Here is a 22,901-nt window from a genome sequence, read left to right on the forward strand (position 1 = left end):
GTAAAAAGTATGACGCAATGGTAGTGTTCGCTTAAGATATAGTTTATATGATACACGGGCTAGGTTTTTTGTACTAAGCATTATTTTTGTCTTTTTCCATTCCAGATTTGAAGAATACTCCAAGGCTATTGTTGTGAAAGGTGTTGCATACAAGCCAGGTAAGGTCCCAGACACTTGACTCCCCTCGTGTATATTTTACCTTGATCGTGAATGTGGTGTGCACGCTTAGTTTAATGTCTCGAGGCCAGAACTTTTAGAAAGGCTGCTGTATGCGTCGGGTTGATCTTGGCCTTAAAGGCAGTAGACACTATTGGTAATGGTCAAAGACTAGTCTTCACAGTTGGTGTATCTCAAGATATGCATAAAATAACAAACCTGTGAAAATTTGAGCTCAATCGGTTGTCGAAGTTGCAAGATAACAATGAAAGAAAAAACACCCTTGTCAAAGGAAGTTATGTGTGTTTAGATAGTTGATTTCGAGACCTCAAATTCTAAACTTGAGGTCACGAAATCAAATTTGTGGAAAATTACTTCTTTCTCGAAAACTATGGCACTTCAGAGGGAGCCATTTCTCACAATGTTTGATACCATCAACCTCTCCCCATTACTCGTAACCAAGAAAGGTTTTATGATAATAATTATTTTGAGTAATTACCAATAGTGTCCACTGCCTTTAAGGCAACTTCAGATTCTATACTTTGACTTCTGTAGTAGTCCCCTTTCCCCCTTTCTCCTCCAAGGAAGAGAACTTTACGTGATCAGGGGTCGATTTCACAAAAAGTTAGGACTAGTCCTAACTTAGGACTAGTCCTAGGAGATATTAAAAAAAGTATGGGTAGTCCTAAGTTAGGACGAGAGTCGATATAAGACTAGTCTTAACTCTTTGTGAAATCCACCCCAGATCCTGTAGACGAGTGTATTTTTTTTCCCAAGCCAAGTTAACCTTTCGTTTTGTAGTATGCAAAAGCTTGGACTTCAAACAACTTAAACAAACAATTATCCACTGCGGCTTTGAATATGCCATCCAGTAATATGATATCATGTGATGAAGGCGTCAATCTACTAAGCACACAGTCAACCCTCCTACTAGCTGACCCTTCAACATTATCCAATATGATATTGAATCTGATATCCAATCTATGGATTAAGTGGCCACGGCCTCCGCTGCCCCTTTGTCTTGGCCTTGGTGCCCTTCAAAAAGTTTCCCATTGACATTAAGATTTTTCCCAATGAAAGTTCACTTTGCAAAATGAAAAAAAAATTGGCACTTATTTGTGCCCTCATGTTTTCAGCTTTTAAATGATTTAATTTTCTAAAATACACTAGATCCTTTGGAAACTTCTGCCAAAAATCCGAACTAATTCCCGCTTGAACACTGTTGCATACATTGACTGCCATAAAAAAAACCAAACACATGGCACTCTATTTGTAAACACTGTGTCATGATCAATAGCAAATGGAAGTCCAGCCGTCGAAATTCACCTGACTCTTCCTAACTTATGATTAATAGAACTTGTGATTAATAGAACCTGACTCTTCCTAACTTATGATTAATAGAACTTGGGACAAGTTAAGATCAAAATCCATAGATGTTGGGACGCATTGAACCCATCCCAAGTAAGGACGAGTTACTCTTCCTTTTAGGAAGATAGGATTAATCCTAGCGTTTCGTGAGTTCGGCTGCAGGCTTGTAGCTAAATTTTTTAACTGATAAAAATGTGGGTATCAGGATTAAAAGTTATTCTACCTAATCATTCCCTCTGGTTTTCCTGAATCTGATAGATTTGAGATTACTGTTCATGTTCATGAAATTGGGCCCTTGTGAATGATTCAGAAATGAGATTTGTCAAGACTTTTGGCTGAATTCAGACTTTTTAAGTCAGCCTTGTGAAGAAAAACAGCCATTCCTTTTTTTTTTCAATAAGAAAACAAAATCCTGCTCTTTGATCTACTTCTCTAGTGCTGGGAAAACTGTTCCTAAAAACTCAGTGGCATCTATAACTCTAGGGGTTACCTTACAGGTGTAATTGCCATCTACCTTTTGAGATCTACCATTCAGGTGGAAGAGCCATAATTTCAACACACATCAGCAGAATTTGTATCCTACATGTGTAGTTTCAGACCTTTTTGAGCGCAACGACTCCCATCCCCGATGATTTGACTCCCTCACTTGATACGTTTTGTATGATTTGACCCCCCTCTCTGATAAACCAATTTGAGTTTGCATTAATCTAGCGATCTTTCATTTGTTTTTTCCTATCCTCATTTGCACTTGTGCATCATCTTCATGTTCTCTTGTACACTACCCCCACTCACCCTAACAATCTCATCTCACTTGACTGTGTTCTTTCTTGTTTTGTTTTGTGTACTGCGCTCCCGTAAATGCTGATAAAATATTTTATTTCATCGTCCTGTTAAAAATATATGTTTAACACGGTCATTTATTGTCAACAACACAACTGTGACACTTTGGAATCATGTGTATGTGGGTGTTTCACTCAATATAAATTCTATATTGCTGATTGGATGTGGCGCATGTGCAATTGTTTGTGACATAAATATTTAACTTTTGAAAATTGCTTGTCAACCTGAACTGTATCTCCGATGCAACTTCTTTTTAACCAACCCCCATTTGTCCCATTATTGGCACTTTTTTGCAACACAATCCCACTTCTCACACCTTTTACCTACCAACTCCCACTTCTGCCACTGTTTTTCACCCATATCCCATTTTTTGCGATATTCTATGTCCAAATCCCACTTCTGACATCGTTTTTCACCCATATCCCATTTTTTGCATTGTTCATGACCAAATACCACTTCTGGCACCGTTTATCTACCAAATCCCACTTCTGACACCGTTTTCAACCAAATCTCCTGTTGGCACTGTGTAACGACCCAATCCCATTTCTTGCACTGCATCACAATAAAATTCCACTTTCAAAACCATTTGTTTGCGAAAATAAAATACTCCCAATGGCGTTTTTGAACGACACCACGCATTGCATGTCTCATCACAATACCGCCCTCATCATCCACAACAAAACGTCTCTGCACACACAATTGTACATGTAGTGATCCCCAACTTAAGAGCAAGGGCGTTATCTGCAGGTGAATCTCCGTCAGTGCCTCCATCTCCTCCGTCCAGATATGATCACCTCGTTAGACCAAGTGACATAAAAAGTCAACAAAAACGGCTACAAGGTACAAAACTGTTGTCAACGTTTCACAGTCACAGTAGACGCAGCGTTTGCGTGTAGCGTGTGCCCTATGGTAGAAACACATGTAGCTTGTAGTCAACTAGCTTGAGTTTCATTCACGTTAACCTCTAAAGATGTTGTGAAAAGCAGGGCTGAAGCTTGTGCCACAGCTTTAAGTGTGTTTGATGCCATTTTGCTATTTACTGTAGAAATCAATTAGAATCAGGTTAAGTTTGAACCGGATCACCAACTGACTGCGATACATGTATGCTTTCTATATGGGCTATAGACCGAGTTTAAATACCACGCACTATGCCTGTATGTAGAACTGGCAAACTGAAGTATTCCGTTGCTGACTCATGGAGATCCTAGCCGTGTAACTATTTTACCCAAAAATGGACTGTATTACTGTACTTTCCAGGGTCCCATTACAGAAAAGCTGTAATTAAACCGTTTAGTCACCCAAACTCAAAAATAATACATCCTTTGAAGTGAGTGAGTGTGTTTATGAAGTACCCCGAGTCAGGCAAATCACTTATAATGACCTTTGCCGCGCTAGAGCAGAGGTCAATATACATTACTACCAGACCACGGCTATTGCCCTATACATAGCTAGAGGCAGTTTGAGAAACATTGCCCTGTACCGTGTGTCTCAAAAAAACTACACTTTTAAACTACACTTTATGGCTGCCTAATATATTATGTAGTGTCGGGGAAAAGGTTTAGATGTATACATGTAGATAGCTAATGGACTCTACTTTCATATGACACCCAGAAATCTTAAAGGAACACGTTGCCTTGGATCGGACGAGTATGCATTTTATAAAAGAGCATATAGTTGGAAAGATGTTTTAAAAGTAGAATACAGTATGATCCACACAAGTTTGCCTCGAAATTGCGTGGTTTTCCTTTTACTGTGCGAACTAACACGGTCGGCCATTTATGGGAGTCAAAAATTTGACTCCCATAAATGGCAGACCGTGTTAGTCGACGAGGTAAAAGGAAAACTATGCAATTTTGAGGCATGTTTGTGTTGATCATTGTACTCTACTTTTACAACTTCTTTCTACCCATATGCATTTTATAAAAAACGGTTACAAACGCTTTTCAAAGACCAACTCGACTGATCCAAGGCAACGTGTTCCTTTAAAACACTTCATGCTTCATCTTCGATTGAGTTTTGTAGAGCTTTAAACGACTTACCTCTCACAAATTGGAAGGCTAATTCCTGCGCAACCTAATATTCATACCCTTTAGAAAAGTGAGCAGTGCTCTACCAAGCATAAATTATATTCAGAACTTTTGGTGTCATACATGTATGAAAGTTGGGTTCATAAGCTGTCAAGAATCGTATATTTTTTATTCGGCAGCCATTTCAAATTTTTTTTTTGAGACACACTCACATGTACATGTAGCTAGAAGCAGTTCGAGAAACATTACAGGAAAACTCTATTATTGAAAGAGGCCAGAATAATACATCCTTTTCATCTTCACCAACTCACACCTGTTCTCTCTGTGTAATACCTTTTCCAAACTTACCAGTCTTGTCAAAGACCAGTGTTCTCACTTGGTGTAACTCAACATGCATATAAAAAAAGTAAAAAACTGAAAATTTGGGCTAAATTGGTCGTCGAAGTTGCGAGGAAAGTTATGAAAGGAAAAAACACCTTGTCACACGAAGTTGTGTGCTTTCAGATGCTTGATTTCAAAACCTCAAATTCAAAATCTGAGGTCTCGAAAACTACTTCACTTCAGAGGGAGCCGTTTCTCACAATGTTTTATTCTATCAACCTCTCCCCATTACTCGTTACCAAGTAAGGTTTTATGCTAATAACTATTTTGAGTAATTACCAATAGTTTCCACTGCCTTTAAATCTGGTCAAGTGGCTTCACTGTCATTCTGGAACAACTTGCCACACAACATCAGAACTGCTCCAGACGACACCATTTTCAAACATCTGCTGAAAACTCACCTTTATAACCATTAATCAGCGCTTTTGTGACTTTTGTGTGAAGCGCTACATGTATATAAGGGCCGTTTATTGTTGTCATTATCCTTCCTTCATGACACTGAAGTATCTTCCCGCCATTTAATTTTTCTCCTGAAGTTTACTTTGTCTATTTGTTATTTTTGTCTACAGATAAGAAAGGAGAAGAAAATATCTACGACCAGCCAGAGAGATACCCAACGAGTCCAAGACGCTTACCCCCGAATAAAGGCGAAGGTATTCCAAGAGCATTCTTTTCCCTTTTTTTACCAATTTGTTGATTTTAGTTTGAATTTTGGTTTTAACTTTGGTTTTAACTCTGTACTTGGCCTGGGCGTCTAGTGAAATTTGCTACTCGACTAGTGGCGCCTCAAGTAGTTGCGACGTCAACACTAGTCGCGACATATTTTGAATTCTCAAGATGCATTGCGGCATATTGTTTGCCGCAGGCGCAATATGGTAAAAGTTGTGCTAAAAGGATTGAAGTATTGTGTCAGTGATGTCTGATTGGGTTTCGTAAGTAAATTTTGTTGTCGTGGATAGTTGTGAGCGACACAATTGAACAGATAATTGTGACTATTTTTGTAGTAGTCGTGGCGCCATGACTAATCAGGGTTCGACATTAACGCTGGTCCGCTGGCCAAATGCCGGTAGAAATCGCGTCGGACCAGCTGAAACCCTTTGCCAACTGGTCCGGCTGACCAGTCAAAAATATCGGCAGCGGTACTACAGAACTATGACTATTTTTAAAATATTTTTAGGCTAGAATAAAACGTAAAAACATTCACTTAAGGTTTGGATAAATCGTAAAAAAATTCACTCGAAGTACCGCTGAACGCTGGCAAACTTCCGACGATCACGCATACACATGTGCACACAGCGCAAAATCCCATCATGCAACGCAAAGGCTCGTAGTCTTCGTATTAGTTCACGTGTGGCAAAAAGTGTAAGAAACATTGAACGCTAGAGGGCGTTTCACAATATTCGATAGCGTGGGAATAGACGCCCTCTATTGGTGAAAGTACGCGATAGCTTACAAAACTAGCTTCAATCGCCTCGACAAAAGACCACAAAGCAAAACACATTCTGTCAGCAGCATGGTCGTCGACAACGGAGCAGATTTCGGTGTGGGAATTAGAGTCTAGCGTGTTTACGAAAAACCAGCGAGACGGTGAGGCCTCATTCAACAAAAATTACCAAGTTACAATAGTCTGGATGAGCAAAAAGGAGTATTTAATTGTGTTTAGTAAGGTTCTTCCGTCCTGATTTTGCTTAATTTTTTTTGTTATTTGGGGCTTGTTTTTTGCGGGCGATTGGTGGGTGATCTAGTTTTGCTCCATGGTTTTATGGTCAAATATAATGCGCGGTTGTTTGGGTTTTTTTGCGGGTTGATTTCAAGAAAGACTTGGGTTCTAGAATGCAATATCTCCATGGTTAAACAAAGGCGCAGTTGTTTTTGCTACTTTTAAATGAAAGTTTTGTTCACAAAACAGACGCCGGTATAATTGAAAAAAAAATACCGTAAAACTCATATGCTTCTTCATGGATGTTGCAACTATTTTCATGTCTACCTTTTGGGGGGTTTAATTTTCTGAACGAAAGTGGGAAGATTTTGGGAACTTCGGTTATCGGTACGATGTATTATGTTTATGAATACTTATTAAAAGTACAAATAGGCAATGTTTATACATGCGATTGCACGTAACCCTCTCCACCGTAGATTTGAAGGCAATACATAAAAAGTTAATTTGATATTTTTAACAGTCGGTTTTAAAGTGGTTTTTTTTGTTAAGTAAAACACTAAAAAAGAAATCATAAAAAAAGTTCTTCTTACTTGGGAATACTTGGATGTCGAGTGCTTACAATAAACCGTGGACTAAAAAAACTACCTAAATAAAGATCATATTAAAATTTTTCATTTGCTCTGACAAATAATTTGACCCGTTTTTAAATTAACTTTAATAATATTATTGTTTACATATTTTAAAAGAAAAAATACTCTCAAATTAGTGAGCCCCCTTACGAACACAATAACTTGGTACACAAAAATTAAGTATGGCTTCCAGTGCAGTTAAGTTGACGTTGCAATTCATGTTGAATTTTGAAATAGCGACGATCGGAAATCGAGTAGTTGGTATACAACAGTAAACTTTTAGTTTAAAAAAAAATATACAAAAATTGACGGACCAGTCAAAAACGTGGCGGACCAGTGAAAAATCAAGCCAACTGGTCCTGCTGGCCAGTTTAAAAAAAAGTTAAGGGCAACCCCTGCTAATCATGTAGTTGGATAAAGATAGTCGTGACTTTACTATTAAGCAGTCAATAGTAACGACTTCTTCACTAGTTGCGCTAGTTGCCCAGGCTGACTTACTCAATCCAAGTTGTATGATAAAAATCACAGGCATATCACTCGCTTGGGATTCAAGCCCCTTACCTATGCCATTTTAGATTTACCAACTAGACCATCGAGATAGCTCGGTAGCTAAAGCCCGTCTGAATCCTATAGCCCGAGTGATATGAAAGTTATTTTTCACAGAACTCGGGAAAGTACTGAGAAATACAGTGATTACACACATCGGTGTAAGAGTAAAACTAAAATTAACATTCTTAAAAATACTCCACGCAAGTCTAGTTTGCTTTCCTGTATCAAAGTTACGCTTTAAATTTGTGTTTGGAACTTGCAGATTTTTAATAGGAAGACAAATTTATTGTAGCATGGCCTCGAAAGTGGGAATACTTCACACTTACAAACAAGATGCTGGAATGGGAGACTTTTTGACGGTCTTTTTTCCACAGTTCTGGGCATGCTCAGAGCTACCTGTGCAACAGATAGTTCCCACATGACGTAAATAGGCCATCTTTACGGGCAATGTGGAACGCACAGCCATGCGTTTTTCACGAGAACAGCGTTTGGCAGGCACACATTTCACAAAATTCGTGGATGCATTAATAAACTGAGGGCTTGACGCGCCTGCAAGCCAAAATGCGATTTGCCTGTAAAGATGGCGTCTATTGCAACTCATCTGAGCATGAGGGCGCACATTCCAGAGCTGCCAAAAAGGGTCGTCTGCTGTCTCAAAAGTCTCCCATTGCAAGCATGCATGCATGAGCTGTAAACATGACTTGCTTAGATGTGAACTCAGCCACCTAATCAAATCCTTAGTGTTAATTATTTTACGATAGTTTATCGTCATAGTGATTTGTGTGTGCATTCGGTCTGCAACCATTGCCTAGTGAGTACATGTTGAGTTGTTCATTTCCATTGATCGGTATTTCAAATGGAATATATGGTTTTGGTAGGTTCAATAAGAGCGCTGCCTATACCGTACAGTTCTTGAGGTTGGTTGATTTTTTTCCAAATGAAGATCATCTAAACAAACAAACAAATGGATTTAAAGCCAGAGGACACTATTGATTATTGTCAAAGACAATGCTTCTCACTTGGTGTATTACAACATATGCATAAAACAACAAACCTGTGAAAATTTGAGCTGGATTGGTCGACGGAGTTGCGATATAACTATGAAAGAAAAAACACCCTTGTCACACGAAGTTGTGTGCTTTCAGATGCTTGATTTCAAGACCTCAAGTTCTAAACTTGAGGTCTCGAAATCAAATTCGTGGTAAATTACTTCTTTCTCGAAAACTACTCCACTTCAGAGGGAGCCGTTTCTCACAATGTTTTATACTACCAACCTCTCCCCATTACTCGTTACCAAGTAAGGTTTCATGCTAATAATTTTTTTGACTAATTACCAATAGTGTCCAATGACTTTAACGAGGCAAGTGTTCATGAATTTGTTGCGGCTCATTGGTACGGTTGAAACAAAGTGAATACATGGAGGTGTCGGTGCCTTCCTGTGTAGGCTACACAATTTGAAATCTACATAGAGAAAAAACGTCAACCCTCTGACAGCAGCGGAAAATCTGAAGTTGTTGCGGGTTTTAAAAAACGTCCAGTGAAAATCAGTGGCAAACAAGTCTGATTACAAAGCTGTCACTCGACCTGAAGTGGTTATACTTGTACGCCGGACATGCAGCGTTTTGGGGGGTTTTCAAGAGCATTTCCTGATGGAGGGACTTTACAGTCTCCCACCTCTAACCCACCCCCTCAACCCTAACAACCAATTTACGGAACAGTTCAGAAACCAAAAACGAAACCAGGGCTGGCTGGCAGGAGAAGAAACAGCCCTCTGGAAAGTTAATCCGGGTGTTCAAAAAACATCCGGTTTGTTTACGAAGCTGCCGTCTGCCGTGATAGACGTCGGGACATGCTACTTTTTTTTCGATTCTCAAGAGCATTTCCTCTGCCAGGAAGGACTTGTACTTGTATGTCAGGACATGCTCCCTTTTTTTTTTCAAGAGCATTTACTGATTCCTCTAACCTACCCTCATCCCTGACAAACCTTCCAGCTCCTACAGAACCCGTTTACGGAACGGTTCAGAAAAAACCGAAACCAGAGCCGGCTAGCAGGAGAAGAAACAGTTCTCAGACGTCTGGGTCCAAGGGAGATGGAGAAGGTATAAGACACTCCCAATCATCACCAGCTTGCCATGCTGTGTTTCATCTTGACTCATGTGCAGTAACACTAACACATCCCTTCATTATACGTACATACAAACATACTGGGGCCCAATTTCATAGAGCTGCTTACAGGCAGTTGACACTATTGGTTATTTTCAAAGACCAGTCATCTCACTTGGTGCATAAAATAACAAAAACCTGTAAAAATTTGAGCTCAATTGGTCCTGGAAGTTGCGAGATAAAAATGAAAGAAAAAGCACTGTTGTCACACGAAGTTGTGTGCTTTCAGATGCTTGATTTCGAGACCTCAAAATCTAATGCTGAGGTCTCGAAATCAAGTTCGTGGAAATTTACTTCTTTCTTGAAAACTGCGTTACTGGGAGCCGTTTCTCACAATGTTTTATACTATCAACAGCTCACCATTTAACTCGTTTCCAAGTAAGGTTTTATGCTAATAATTATTTTGAGTGATTACCAATAGTGTCCACTGCCTTTAAGCGGAAAGTATTGCTTATTTTTCCGGAAAGTATACCTTTGATAGTTGTTCATTCCCATTGATCAGTATTTTGAGTGGAATATTTTTTTATTACCCGTACATCAATGTACTTTCCAGAGTTCTGTGGGGAAACTCCCCAACACCATCAGCTTGTCATGCCGTGCTACATCTCTGTACAGTAACACTAACACATGCCATTATCTTATACTGGGGCCCAATTTCATAGAGCTGCTTAAGCGAAAAGTATTGCTTAGTAAACTTTGCCAAATGCTAGTAAACACATCTTATGACCATTCAAAAGTCTCTTCAAATGGTCCATAATTGCATTTTCAGTTAAAGATGCTATGTCAGATTTTTGGTTTAAAATTCAAAGTTACAAGCTTTCATTTGAGCCATTGCTCGAAAAAGTCCCCCAATTATTAGTAGCAGTGAAATAAAGTGCTCAAAATTAGTTTTTGTCGGGATCCCGACAATATATCATGTGACCAATTCTTATGTGTTTTATAAGAAACTTTTTACATTTTTGTCATGATTCCTGACCATTAAAAATAAAAGGTAAACTTTTTTTCGTTAGGGCGGGTGATACTCTTTGAAATACTATTCACTAAAAAAAAAAAAATCTGACATAGCATCTTTCATGACCAGTGAAGTGGTCCAGCTGGTCTGAATGGAGTCCATATTGTATTTTCAGTATACGCATACCTACATGTAGAATAGTGAAAAGCTGGTGGTACATGTACATGTAGAATAGTGAAAAGCTGGTGGTACATGTACATGTAGAATAGTGAAAAGCTGGTGGTACATGTACATGTAGAATAGTGAAAAGCTGGTGGTACATGTACATGTAGAATAGTGAAAAGCTGGTGGTACATGTACATGTAGAATAGTGAAAAGCTGGTGGTACATGTACATTAGAATAGTGAAAACAAGCTAACAGTTTATGCTGGCCAGTTAAAAGGGAAAACCCATAGACCATATTTGTATGCTAATGGTTTGAAACTTGGGTTTGTCCTAAATGTGAAGGTAATTGGTCAAGAAAAAAAACCACACAACCACCCAATGCATTATGTATTTATTTTTATTTATTTTTTATTTTTTCATTTGAATCCATTTGTTCATTTATTCAGACACCTGATCCAAAACACCAATAAATACACCTTCATTTTGACATTTATTTATTTATCTATTTATTTATTTTCATTTATTCATATTCATTTATTGAGACCTTACTTAACAAATACACAAAATAAGCACACCCCCTTTTATCTTTACCATGTTTCGTTATTTGTTTTTTTACATGTATTTATTCATAACTTCGGACCAAATTTCACAAAAAATGGCCCAGAAACCTTTTGAAAATTTAAAATACAGTTAACAAACTGGTTTTGCCGAAATGGCGTGTCGTGTTGGTTCACCACATACTAGGACAAACCATGCAATTTCAAGGCATATTTGTGTTGATTGTTACATTCTACCTCTAAAGCATTTAAAACATCTTTCCAACCATATGCATTTCATAACAAACAGTTTGAAACGCTTTTCATAGACCAACTCGACCGATCCAAGGGAACGTGTCTCTTTAAATAATCGCTCTGCTTGCAGTGTTTTTGCTTACTGTAGTTGTTTTTGTGGCCTTGCACAATTTCAGCTTTTTTGTCTCGCTCTTCTTCGTTTTTGAAAGGAATTAACTAACAACTTTGCTCAAAGTGTGCTTCATACATGTATTTGTAAATGTCAGATACACAAGTTTTTATTGACATTTGCAGATTTTTTTAAGGCTTATGGTTTTGGTCGACGGTAGCTCTGGTAGCTTTTGTGCCAAGGTTTGTGCCAAAATGTCAAAAGGCATTTGGTTTTGAGATAGCTGATAGTATATCTTGCCCCAAGCCATCCTTAGTAGCGTAGATTAACGCGCATAACTTCCATCATCAAATGCAGAATTCCATGTTTAAGTCATTTCGCCACATTATTTCACATCATTTTTGCCAATCATTTCTTGCAGGTGGACACTTTATTCATTTCTACATATTTTGTGTTTATTCATGTATTTATTCTTTTATTTATTTATTTATTTATTTATTCATTTGTACATGTAATGTTAAGCTTCTATAGCGCTTGCTGGAAAAAGAAAACTGCTCATTCATAAATTTTGTGAAGTACATATAACCAGCATAGTTCAATTTGAGTAGCTATAAATATCAATATGAATAATAAACTTGCGAGTTAACCATGAGTTAAATCTCTTTTGAAGGAGTGATGGCTCTCAAAAGAGCCGGTTTGGTCTCGACGTTTCGATCTCGTTGAACCGGCTCTTTTCAGAGCCACCACTCCTTAAAAGAGATTTTACTCATGGTTGTACCCGCAAGTTTACTATTCATTTATAGTTTCTCTTATTCTCCACACCATGCAAAACTTCAAACACCATTTATAATTCAATTTGTCTTCTTACATACATGTATATACACTGTTACTACTCTTGTGTACATGTAGCAGGAATTCTGTCCTACTAAATACCTAGCGTTTGTGAGAAATTTATCTTTTAGGGACAATACGTGTACACACATTACTGTAAAACCAACAGATCAAACTAGGCACAACGGATAATGTTCTTTGTTAGGTCCAGTACACTCAAAGTTTTTGGTTTGGGCCCTATAAGCCTTTATGGTCAAATGAGATTTCTACAAAACACAGCCAATACTTACGTAAATATCGTTTACATTTCTAGTATTACTAGTCATCCTCAGAACGAAGCTCCATTTGATAAATCCTGTATGTGCTCTAGTCCACTTGTGATGAAGGAAAATTCTCTTTGCTTTTGCAATTTTCGGGAAGAATAAACCCAACTTGAAATTTGATACCTTCGGTCAATCTTGGCCTCCCCCCACCCCAAATATGTCTCAGACTTGTTCATACCCTAGTTTGGTACATGTCAAAAGTAGTGATTGGGTTTTCAAGTCAGTACATGCTAGGTAAATAAATTTGTGTTTTGCATACTTCGGTCATGTGCGTGTTATGTGCAGCAGTGCTAGAGATGCTAATTAGGTCTGTGATTTGCATACATACACACGCTTTTTGTTTAAGAAGCACATTTTCTGGTCACTTTGGTGATCAGTACATGTAGGCTTATTAAGTAAACTTGTGATTTGCAAATAACTTGAGAATATGCTAATGTTGTGTAGTGCAGCAATTCTGGAAATTATACTTTATTTATGTTTTAAAAATTGTATTTCAAATTTGCATATACATGTAGCAATACTAATATGCAAATTTTCTGGTCATGCAGTGCAGCAATGCAGGATATTGTAACCTTTCTTCCGCATTATGGTTATACAGGTAGCATTGGCAGCAGCTTTGAAGTTTCCTTGCTACATTTTCTAAGTTTTACTACAGGGTGTTTTTAAGATCCTTTCTTTTAGAAGAAGCAAATGTTTCATCTTAAGGGAAAGGTACATGAACTTGGTTGAAGCAAATGTCAGGCAAAAACAAAAAATGCTAATGCTAAAACACCAATCGTATAATATAGTTAAAAAAACAAATGTTCTTGTAAGAACGGTTGTCTGAAAATAGTCCCATTGAAGCCCCATTCTGATAAACAAAATGGTTCTTGGTAGAAACATTGTCTAAAAACAGTTCCTGTGAAAACCCGTTTTGAAAAACAAAACAGGTTCTTGTTAGAACCACGTTTGAAAACGATTTCTGTAAAACATTGTTCTGAAAACAAAACTGTTATTTATTACCTCATCCATTAGAAATGATTGGAACCAATGACATTGCAGGGGACCAATGAAGTACCTTTCCTTAACGATATCTATTGCTAAAGCTGTCGTAGTAGCGGAAAGCAAAAAGCACAAATCAGCAAGCACCACAGTGTTATACGTCACTAATCACTAAAAACACAAACTAAAAATTACATTTCTCAGAGGTCCTCGATCCAGTGGTTCGCCGTCGATCTAAGACAGAGGTCAAACGAAGGTCACAGGATGGCGACGGCACCTACGATTCTTTTGAAGAAGGTAGAAAACCTGTATTTGCAGATGTGTGGAACTGTAGTGTATCGCTGTAAACGGGTCGTGTGGAAAAGATTGACTCTATAGATATTTCGGGGGGCCTTCGTTAGAGCTAGTATTGGTTCAAGACACTTCTGTTACTTGTATCTTCCCATGACGTAACACCATAAAGAGGGCGCACTCTCACTAAAGACATGTTTTCGCAAACACTCATTGCGCAAGCGCTAACTGTTTCTTGAGGTGCATGCTGGTCTAGCTAGCGTTCAAACTTCATAGCAGTTCGTGATTGATAGCGCCCTCTATTGGCGTATCCATCAGCAATGGAAGTTAATGCAGGAGTGGTAAGATAGTAAACAGCAGAATCGTCTTGAACCAAGACTAAGATAGATGTAGACGAGTAAGGCTAATTGGCTGAGCCAAATGTGATGTCACGGAACAATCACTATGGTAACAATGACATCTTAACTCAAAATTAAATACATAATCAGTGAGCTTTTAGACTAAAATTAAGCAATGATGCTTTTTGTCCTTGCCAAAAAATTTTTTTCCACCTTAAATTTGCTCAAATGCATGGACAAAACTTGTGGGTAAAAAAGGCAACAGCCGAAAACGATGCAAAAAGTTTTTAAAACAAACAATTTGAAAGGGTCTAAAATCTTTTCCACTCGGCCATCCATTAAACAAAACCTAATTTCTCCCTGTCATAAGTAGATGTGTGGATCATCGCAAGCTGCACTTGTATTATTGATTAAAGGTTGTCGTCCTGTCATAATGTTTGACTGGACCTTGTCTTTGTACCGTACGCCATTTTGTGAATACTTGACAATGTAACTTTGCCCAACCATCCTCTCTACCCAAATTTCTCACCCTCATTTCTCTTTACCTACATGTAGTCTTCCAGTTGTATTTAAGGAACACGTTGCCTTGGATCGGACAAGTTGGTCTATAAAAAGCGTTTGTAACCGTTTTTTATAAAATGCATATGGTTGGAAAGATGTTTTAAGAGTAGAATACAACGATCCACACAAGTTTGCCTCGAAATTGCGTGGGTTTCCTTTTACTGTGCGTACTAACAGGGTCGACCAAATGGCCGACCGTGTAAGCCGACGAGATAAAAGGAAAACTATGCAATTTCGAGGCATGTTTGTGTGGATCATTGTATTCTACTTTTACAACATCTTTCTACCTATATGCGTTTTATAACAAATGGTTACAAACGCTTTTCAAAGACCAACTCGACTGATCCAAGGCAACGTGTTCCTTTAATCCTTCTGCACTGAAACCAAACCCATACCCTTTTGCCCTTCCTTGGAAAAACAGCCTAAAATGACAAATTTTGTTTTTGGGAAAGCAAGTAAAGAGTACGCTGTTTGGCCATTAAAGGCAGCGAACGCTATTGGTAATTACTCAAAATAATTATTAACATAAAACCTTACTTGGTAATGAGTAATGGGGAGAGGTTGAAAAATACACAACCTTTAAACCGGTAATAAGAAAACCTTTATCTACATGTATCCCAGCACTCATATTGCACCTTCTTGTAGCCATTTTCACTCTAAACGGTCACTCACTATACACTCTAGCTCCACCCACCACCTTCTTATACCCAGTTTTATCCTTAACACTTGTAAGACACTTGCACCTTGTGGTACATCATGCAGCTCCAAGGCACCGTCACTACTGCAAGATGTCATCATTGAATCACCCAGGGCTGACAATCGCTAAATAAATATCACAGTCAAATCTGGTTTTTCCTGGGCTCCCAAGGGATTTTGGGATTTATCATCACATTTCAAGAGAATTCTGAATACAATTTTTGAAACAAAACAGATAAAAAACCTCCTTAGGGGTTTAAACGATCCTACATTTTTATATTACTAACTGTTTTTGCAGCGGTTATGTTTTACTTGGTTATGTTTTACTTGGGACTCATCATGGGATACCAGATTTGGCTTGCATTGTCGTCCCATTGCACAACCTTTACACCAGCAAGTAGTTGTATAGTCTTGTCCCAAGTCAAGCTCTCCAGTCAAAGAGGGCGCTCTTTAGCGATTTACAACTGAGCGTAGTACACTATCCACTATAGTTTTGGGACAAGACTAGTTTTTGTAGTGAAAAAATATATATACACTGTGTGGCATGTTTGCAGACGTACTGGAATTATTTATTACATATCCCGAAGACACAGTTTGCTGCTTATATTATTAGTTAGAAAAGAAAATTAACAATTCCCATTATTTTTGTAAATATTATACAAGGTGTATGTTCTTCGTACGGGATCAGTTATTCCAAAAAAGATTTTTCAATTTGAAATACAAAATTTGTAATAATGGTGTTTGACTCAATGAAAAGATAGATTAATGGAGGGAGTGGAACCCAGTGACAGTTTCCCGAAGGTCAAGTTGGTTTGTGTTATGGTTCACTGTGATTTTTATTTCAATTTCTTTGTAATAAGTCAGCACTAGACAGGAATGAGATTGTTCAGACATGTGGCTGAATTCAGACTTTTTATGTCGGCGTGGTGAAGAAAATCAGACAATATATTTTTCCACAAATAAAGAAATCCTGCCCATTGGTCTACTTCTCTAGTGCTTTGGATACTGTTTCCAAAAGCTCCTTGGAATCTGTAACCCCAGGGGTTACCAAACAGTAGAAATGGCATCATTTCAACATACCTTTGAATTTGTCCCAAAGTTTCAGACTTTTTCTTGGTAATGACTCTCACCCCAGACTAGAAACTAAGAAGGGAGTAGACCCTATCCCACTGTTTGGAAGGTCAAGTTGATTTGTGTTGTTTATTATACGGTACTGTGTTTGAGAATTCACTTTGTTTGTAACACGAGGACATGTTTAGACGATGACTAGGGAGGGTTCGAACCACCAAAGATATACAAAGATTAATCACTGTTAAAAAAAAACCCATTACTATGAAGGTCTTATCTGACAGTTTTCAGAAGTTCAAAATAGTTTGTATTGTGTATTATCCAGTACTGTGTTAGAGAATTCAGTTTGTTTGTAAGAAAACAAATATAGGGCATAAATAGGGAGGATTCGAACCACAATATGTGCAATGAATGAACATTGTAAAAACCAACATTACTAGGAAGGTACATGTATGTATAAGAAGAACCTATTTGACAGTTTTCAGAAGGTCAAGTTAGTTTGTGTTGTGTGTTATCCAGTACTGTGTTAGAGAGTTTGGTTTGTCTGTAACAAGTCGACACTAAAAAAAAAAAATTAGGCCAAAACTATGGAGGACTCGAACCACCAAAGATATACAATGATTTAACATTGTAAAAACCACCATTACTATGGAGGTAGTAGAACCTATCTGATAGTTTTCAGAAGGTCAAGTTAGTTTAAGTTGTGTATTATCCAGTACTGTGTTTGAGAATTCGGTTTGTCTGCAACAAGATGACCAATTAAGACGATGACTAGGGAGGGTTCGAACCACCACAGATGTACAATGATTAAACACTGTAAAAACCACCATGCAGGTAGTAGAGCCTATCTGACTGTTTTCAGAAGGTCAAGTTATTTTTGTATATTGTCCAGTTCGGTGTTTGTAACGCGACAAAACTACAAACAAATTTAGGCTATGTCTAGCGAGGATTCGAACCACCACTCTGGGTCAGACTTCTAATTCCGATCTGATCGTAATTTTACCTACAGCTGGGAAGAGCAATCGTCGTAGTTTCACTTTCCGTTCCCGTCGGACTTCTTCTACTCGTAGCTCCGAGGCGGAAGATGATCAAGGTTGAACAAATTTAAATCTGCGGCTTATTGTTTTCTTTTGTGTTTTTAACAGGCTAAGAGTGAGGAGGAAGGGGGTGGCGTTTTGCCCCCTTCCGAGATGCTGTAGAGCAAGCGGCTTTTGTGGCTATCGTTTGTTTCTTTGTTTTTTGGACGGGGCAGAGGGAAAGCAGACAATCTTTTACATTTAGAATGCTCCATTTAAAAGCGTAGCTAAATGGAAACATCCTTTTCATCTAGCAACTTACACCTGGTATCTTTTACATTATGGGAAAATTCTATGAAAGGAAAACGCTATATTAAAACATCCTCTTATCTGGCGACTCACACCTGTTATCTCCATGTAATACCTTATACAAACAGTGGACTGTAGCGTTCAATGAAGTTTCACGACCCGAGTAATATATGTAGGTGTAAACAAACCCAGGATGTATTCTTTTCAAAGTCGAAATTTCAATAATGGAGCTTTCCTCTAATGCATCAAGTGGGGGACTTGAATTTAACAGCTGGATGCGCTTTTTATTTTTTATTTTGTATTATTCCAAATGTTGTGGACAAAGTGGATTCAGGTGATGACCACCAATTAAAGTTGGCTTTATTTGCTGCTGTTACATTGTTTGTTTCTTTATTTTTGTAATGGTTAGGGGTGGGGTGGGGGGGGGTGCGGGAGAATCATTTTAACCTCGGCCCTGCTTCCATCAACTGTTGGAAATAACTGAGATTTTAGTTGGTAAACTCTAGCCAGGGTTGTCCAAATAAGGCTTAATTGCTGCTGCTATTATTTGTTTCTTTATGTTCGTAAAATTTATGGTAGGGAGGGGAGCCAGGAAGGGAATGGGCTGTCAGCCACGCCCATGTTTTCAGCCCCCTCTGAGGATAAGCTGGCAAGAAGTGGTTTTTTTCGTGGGCTCAAACTCATGGTTATAATACAGCCATTTGACATTTTGTTTACAAACATGTATTTTTGTTTTTATTTTTATAAATATATTAATGATGATGAGTTTGTCAGGTTGTTAGTTTTTTTTGTTTTCATTTTGTTTACATATTTATTTGGTTGAACATTTCCCTTTTCAATCGTTCTTTCAACATTTTTTTTTCTTCGAGGATCATTAGTGGTGTAACAAACGAGAGCAGTGTGGGAGGGAGGGGAGAGAAAATGTCAATAACACATCAGGCGTGCAATTTTTTCACTCTCATCAGCTGATTTCCTCCTTTTTTCAGTCCGAGTTAAAGCATTTAAAATGATTTTATTTTTTTTTTACAAAATAATTGAATTTTTTTTATTCTCTCTTTTTTGGTGAAGTTACGGATGCATGCCTGTTTAATGTAGATTTAACTTTTGGGTAATTTTTTTTTTATTTTTTTTTTTTAACTGATTTTTGTTAAAAAAATGTTTTCCACTGGAATATTATTGAGTCTCCCATGCAGGTTTCTGAACATATTAATTTCTCAGCTAACATAAAAAGAGTATTGTGTGATTCAAGTGGAATCGCTGCTGCATAGTCTAACCCTAAATGCCGTATACTAATAAACTTATGATTGGTTAGCTTGCTAACACATTAAGTCTTTATTCAACAGGGAAAATACAGCTGCTAGCTTGAGCTCTTCAGCAGGGTCCAATTTCATTAAGCAGTTAAGCAGAACAATCTGCTAAGCGAATTTCTTGGCCAAGCGAGAGATAACCACGATACCAGTCGCAGCATTTATAACTGTATGGTGTTCTGGTACTCCTAGAACTTTAAAGGCAGTGGATACTATTGGTAGTTACTCAAATAATTATTGTCATACAACCTTACTTGGTGACGAGTAATGGGGAGAGGGTGGTACAGTAGTATTAAACATTGTGAGAAATGGCTCCCTCTGAAGTGCCATAGTTTTCGAGAAAGAAGTAATTTTCCACAAATTTGATTTTGAGATCTCAGATTTAGAACTTGTGGTCTCAAAATCAAATATCTAAACGCACACAACTTCGTGTGACAAGGGTGTTTTTTTCTTTCATTATTATCTCGCAAGTTCGATGACCGATTGAGCTAAATTTTTCACAGGTTTGTTATTTTATGCATACACGTATGTTGAGATACATGTACACCAACTGTGAAGGCTAGTCTTTGACAATTGTGTACCAATAGTGTCCACCGTCTTTAAGGTTCGTTCTACGAGGTTCGTGGAGACAATAGCGGAATGAACCTCATAGTTCTAGGAGTAGTGGTCTGGCTGGTAACCTGTTTGTGCTTAGCAAGTTTTTATGTTTCTGTGCTTCATGAAAGTGGGCCCAGGCAGTGCCCAATTTCATAGAGCTGCTAAGCATAAAAATTTGCTTAGCATGAAATTTCTTCCTTGATAAAAACAGGATTACCAACCAAATGTCCATTTGTTGCATCTTGCGTGTTACTGGTACTCGGCTGTTGTTTGCTTATCCTGAAAATCACGTGACATTTAAGTTGGTAATCCTGTTTTTATCAAGGAAGAAATTTCATGCTAAGCAAATTTTTATGCTAAGCAGCTCTATGAAATTGGGCCCTGATCACATTGGTTTGTGTTGGTTTGGTGCCTTGACTCTGAAATTTTATCACATTTCAAGAGGCAGCCTGTCTAATTTAACTAGTTTATTTTGTTCTCACCATTTTGTTTTGTGAAAATGTTGCTGTTTTAACTGGCTTAAGATGACAGTAATATATTAAACTTTGGGGGGTTTTGGTTGTAAAAAATCTGTTAGCAGAAAGCTATATAGACCTTTATCATGGTGCAGCCATCTTGAATTGTTCCCATTGATATCAATATTACCAAACCAAAGCTGGAAGAACAAAATAATCTGGTTCCTCTTTGTAAAATGATTGTTAATATTCATTATTGTTACTTCATACAAGATGCATGACCAAGATGGAGGCAGCATGATAAAGGTCTAATATTGTGATAAGCGTCTTGTTTGAAGTGCCGTGAGGCTTTGTGATTTTGAAGGTTTTCTCGCAGTTGGGTTCTTTTGCAGGCCTGGTACTACATGAACATGGAAGCCAGGGCCTCCATTACACTGGACTTGTTCAAAAGTTTCCCATAGACTATGAAGTTCCCCCTGTACATGCCCATTACTTTTGTTACAGTTATTGTGATCAGAAACATTAATGATGTCCTATTGTCTTTTCCCTCAGGCTTTGTTAACAACCCATTGTATAGTGCATATACTGGCCCACCCAAAGGTGCAAAGCAAGGCAATGGTAAGAAAACGAGTTAGCGTGTTTTGGATTGTCGTGGCTGACCGATCTAATAATAAGGGAATACAAGAGTAGGCGACGAGTTCTCATAAATAGGGAATAAAAGGGTAGTGACGAGTTCTTACTCCGAAGGCAAGGGCCTAAATCGCACGGCCACGACCCTGCAAGGTTTTTAACGGCCGATTAAGAATAGGTCACTACTCTTTCGCATAATGCATCCTCGTATCCATGGGCTAAAATGGCCTGGCGAGATCGATCACTCCTGCGAACGAGGTTGTGGGCTCACCCGCACAAACGTATCCAGAAACAATTGGTTATAAACAGCTCCAGCTGGTCATTATCAACCGATCAAACACCCCACGTGACTCGCTCTCCACCAATAGGAATAGTGAAACTGTGTGGGGTATTTGTAAATGGCTATATAAAACCGGCAGGGTCGTGGCCGTGCGATAATAATAGTAATCATAACACATGTAATCATAAAAAAGACTTGTAATATAAATGCACATATCCACCCTGCTGGGTGTTCAAGACACAGGCTGTGATACAGGAATGCTTTATTAAAGAAAGAGGCCAAAACGACGCATCTATTCCACTGAGTGTGTTTGTAAACATTGAATTACTTGGGTCATTCAACTTAATGGATGAGCAGTTAAATTTCCTGGGGCATTTGGCAGCCCTGCTCAGGTGTGTATGTTATCCAATTAAAAGACTTTGGATTCATTATTTGGATAAGGAATTTAAGGAGATAACAGGTGTGAGTTGAAAAGATAAAAAGGATGTGTTGTTCGATTTTTTCCTTTAATGGAGTTTTCCTTTAATGGAGTTTTGCCTCAAGGAGTCGCCAATACAAAAAGACTGGTTTGTGCATGATTTCAAATTAGTGTTCTGTTTGAAAAAGGAATTACATGAATGTGTAAATTGCTAAAAGAAAATTATGTTGTATTTTTAGCCTCTTTATTTAATGGGACTATCTCATAAAGTTTGTTTTTAAGTCCACCAATAGGAGAAGAAACAACATGGGGATAACAGGTGTGAGTTGGAAGAAGAAAAGGATGTTTTTTCAAAGCCTTTTTTTATCCTTTTTTATTTTGTTATAGGTTCAACACATTACGCTACCACCAGACTGTACGATGATCAGCAAAGCGATATGGTGCAGAACCCCATTTACGACTCGGTGGAACAACCACCAGCGCCATTCCCTGCAAACAGGTTCCACCCAAGCGGGAAACCTATACCACCTCCGAAGCCCAAACCGGTAAGTCTCACAAAACAAGTAAAAGTTCTTCATTTTGAATATTCAATGTTGAATTTTGTATTCATTTTTTTCTGTGTTTAGTTTCTGTCTAGTTTTCAGCATTAAGGCATTAAATCTTTTTGGCTTTTAGATTTGAGATTTTTAATAACTAGTTTTACAGTAATTGTTCAGATCCTTTTAGTTGTTTGTAGTATTTTAAATGGTTTCATTTAGGTGTAACAGCTGGTCTGGCCTAATTTTATATAATTTTGTCATCATTTTGTGGACTAACAAGCTTCTTTAATCCGAGCATATTTTTCATGTTTTTACTAACGGCATTTAAGAATAATTGGAAGTTTATACCTTCACTTTTTGGTGTCATATGAAAGTTGAACCATAAGCTATCCATACATAAAAACCTTTTTACCAAGAATAATGAAAAAAAAATGACTCTGCAGCCATTTCAAAAGTGTATAGTTTTTTTTT

At 37.9% G+C, this 22,901-nt stretch overlaps 1 protein-coding gene across 10 annotated transcripts in view; it reads left to right on the forward strand.

Moving 5' to 3' along the window:
• LOC139942899 (rho GTPase-activating protein 5-like) overlaps positions 1 to 22,901 on the forward strand; it is a 91,993-nt gene that overhangs the window by 51,348 nt on the left and 17,744 nt on the right. For 3 of the 10 annotated variants that reach the window (XM_071939707.1, XM_071939713.1, XM_071939715.1), the window contains exons 14-21: positions 106 to 158; positions 3,076 to 3,204; positions 5,342 to 5,425; positions 9,602 to 9,709; positions 14,130 to 14,222; positions 17,889 to 17,972; positions 21,116 to 21,181; positions 22,279 to 22,436. In XM_071939707.1, coding sequence (XP_071795808.1) covers positions 106 to 158; positions 3,076 to 3,204; positions 5,342 to 5,425; positions 9,602 to 9,709; positions 14,130 to 14,222; positions 17,889 to 17,972; positions 21,116 to 21,181; positions 22,279 to 22,436 — 775 coding nt within the window. The remainder of the gene's footprint in view (positions 1 to 105; positions 159 to 3,075; positions 3,205 to 5,341; positions 5,426 to 9,601; positions 9,710 to 14,129; positions 14,223 to 17,888; positions 17,973 to 21,115; positions 21,182 to 22,278; positions 22,437 to 22,901) is intronic. The other 7 variants (XM_071939708.1, XM_071939709.1, XM_071939710.1 and 4 more) reach the window with 7 other exon arrangements.

This window comes from Asterias amurensis, chromosome 10 (genome assembly GCF_032118995.1).
Source record: "Asterias amurensis chromosome 10, ASM3211899v1".
In the NCBI taxonomy this organism is placed as follows: Eukaryota; Metazoa; Echinodermata; class Asteroidea; order Forcipulatida; family Asteriidae; genus Asterias; species Asterias amurensis.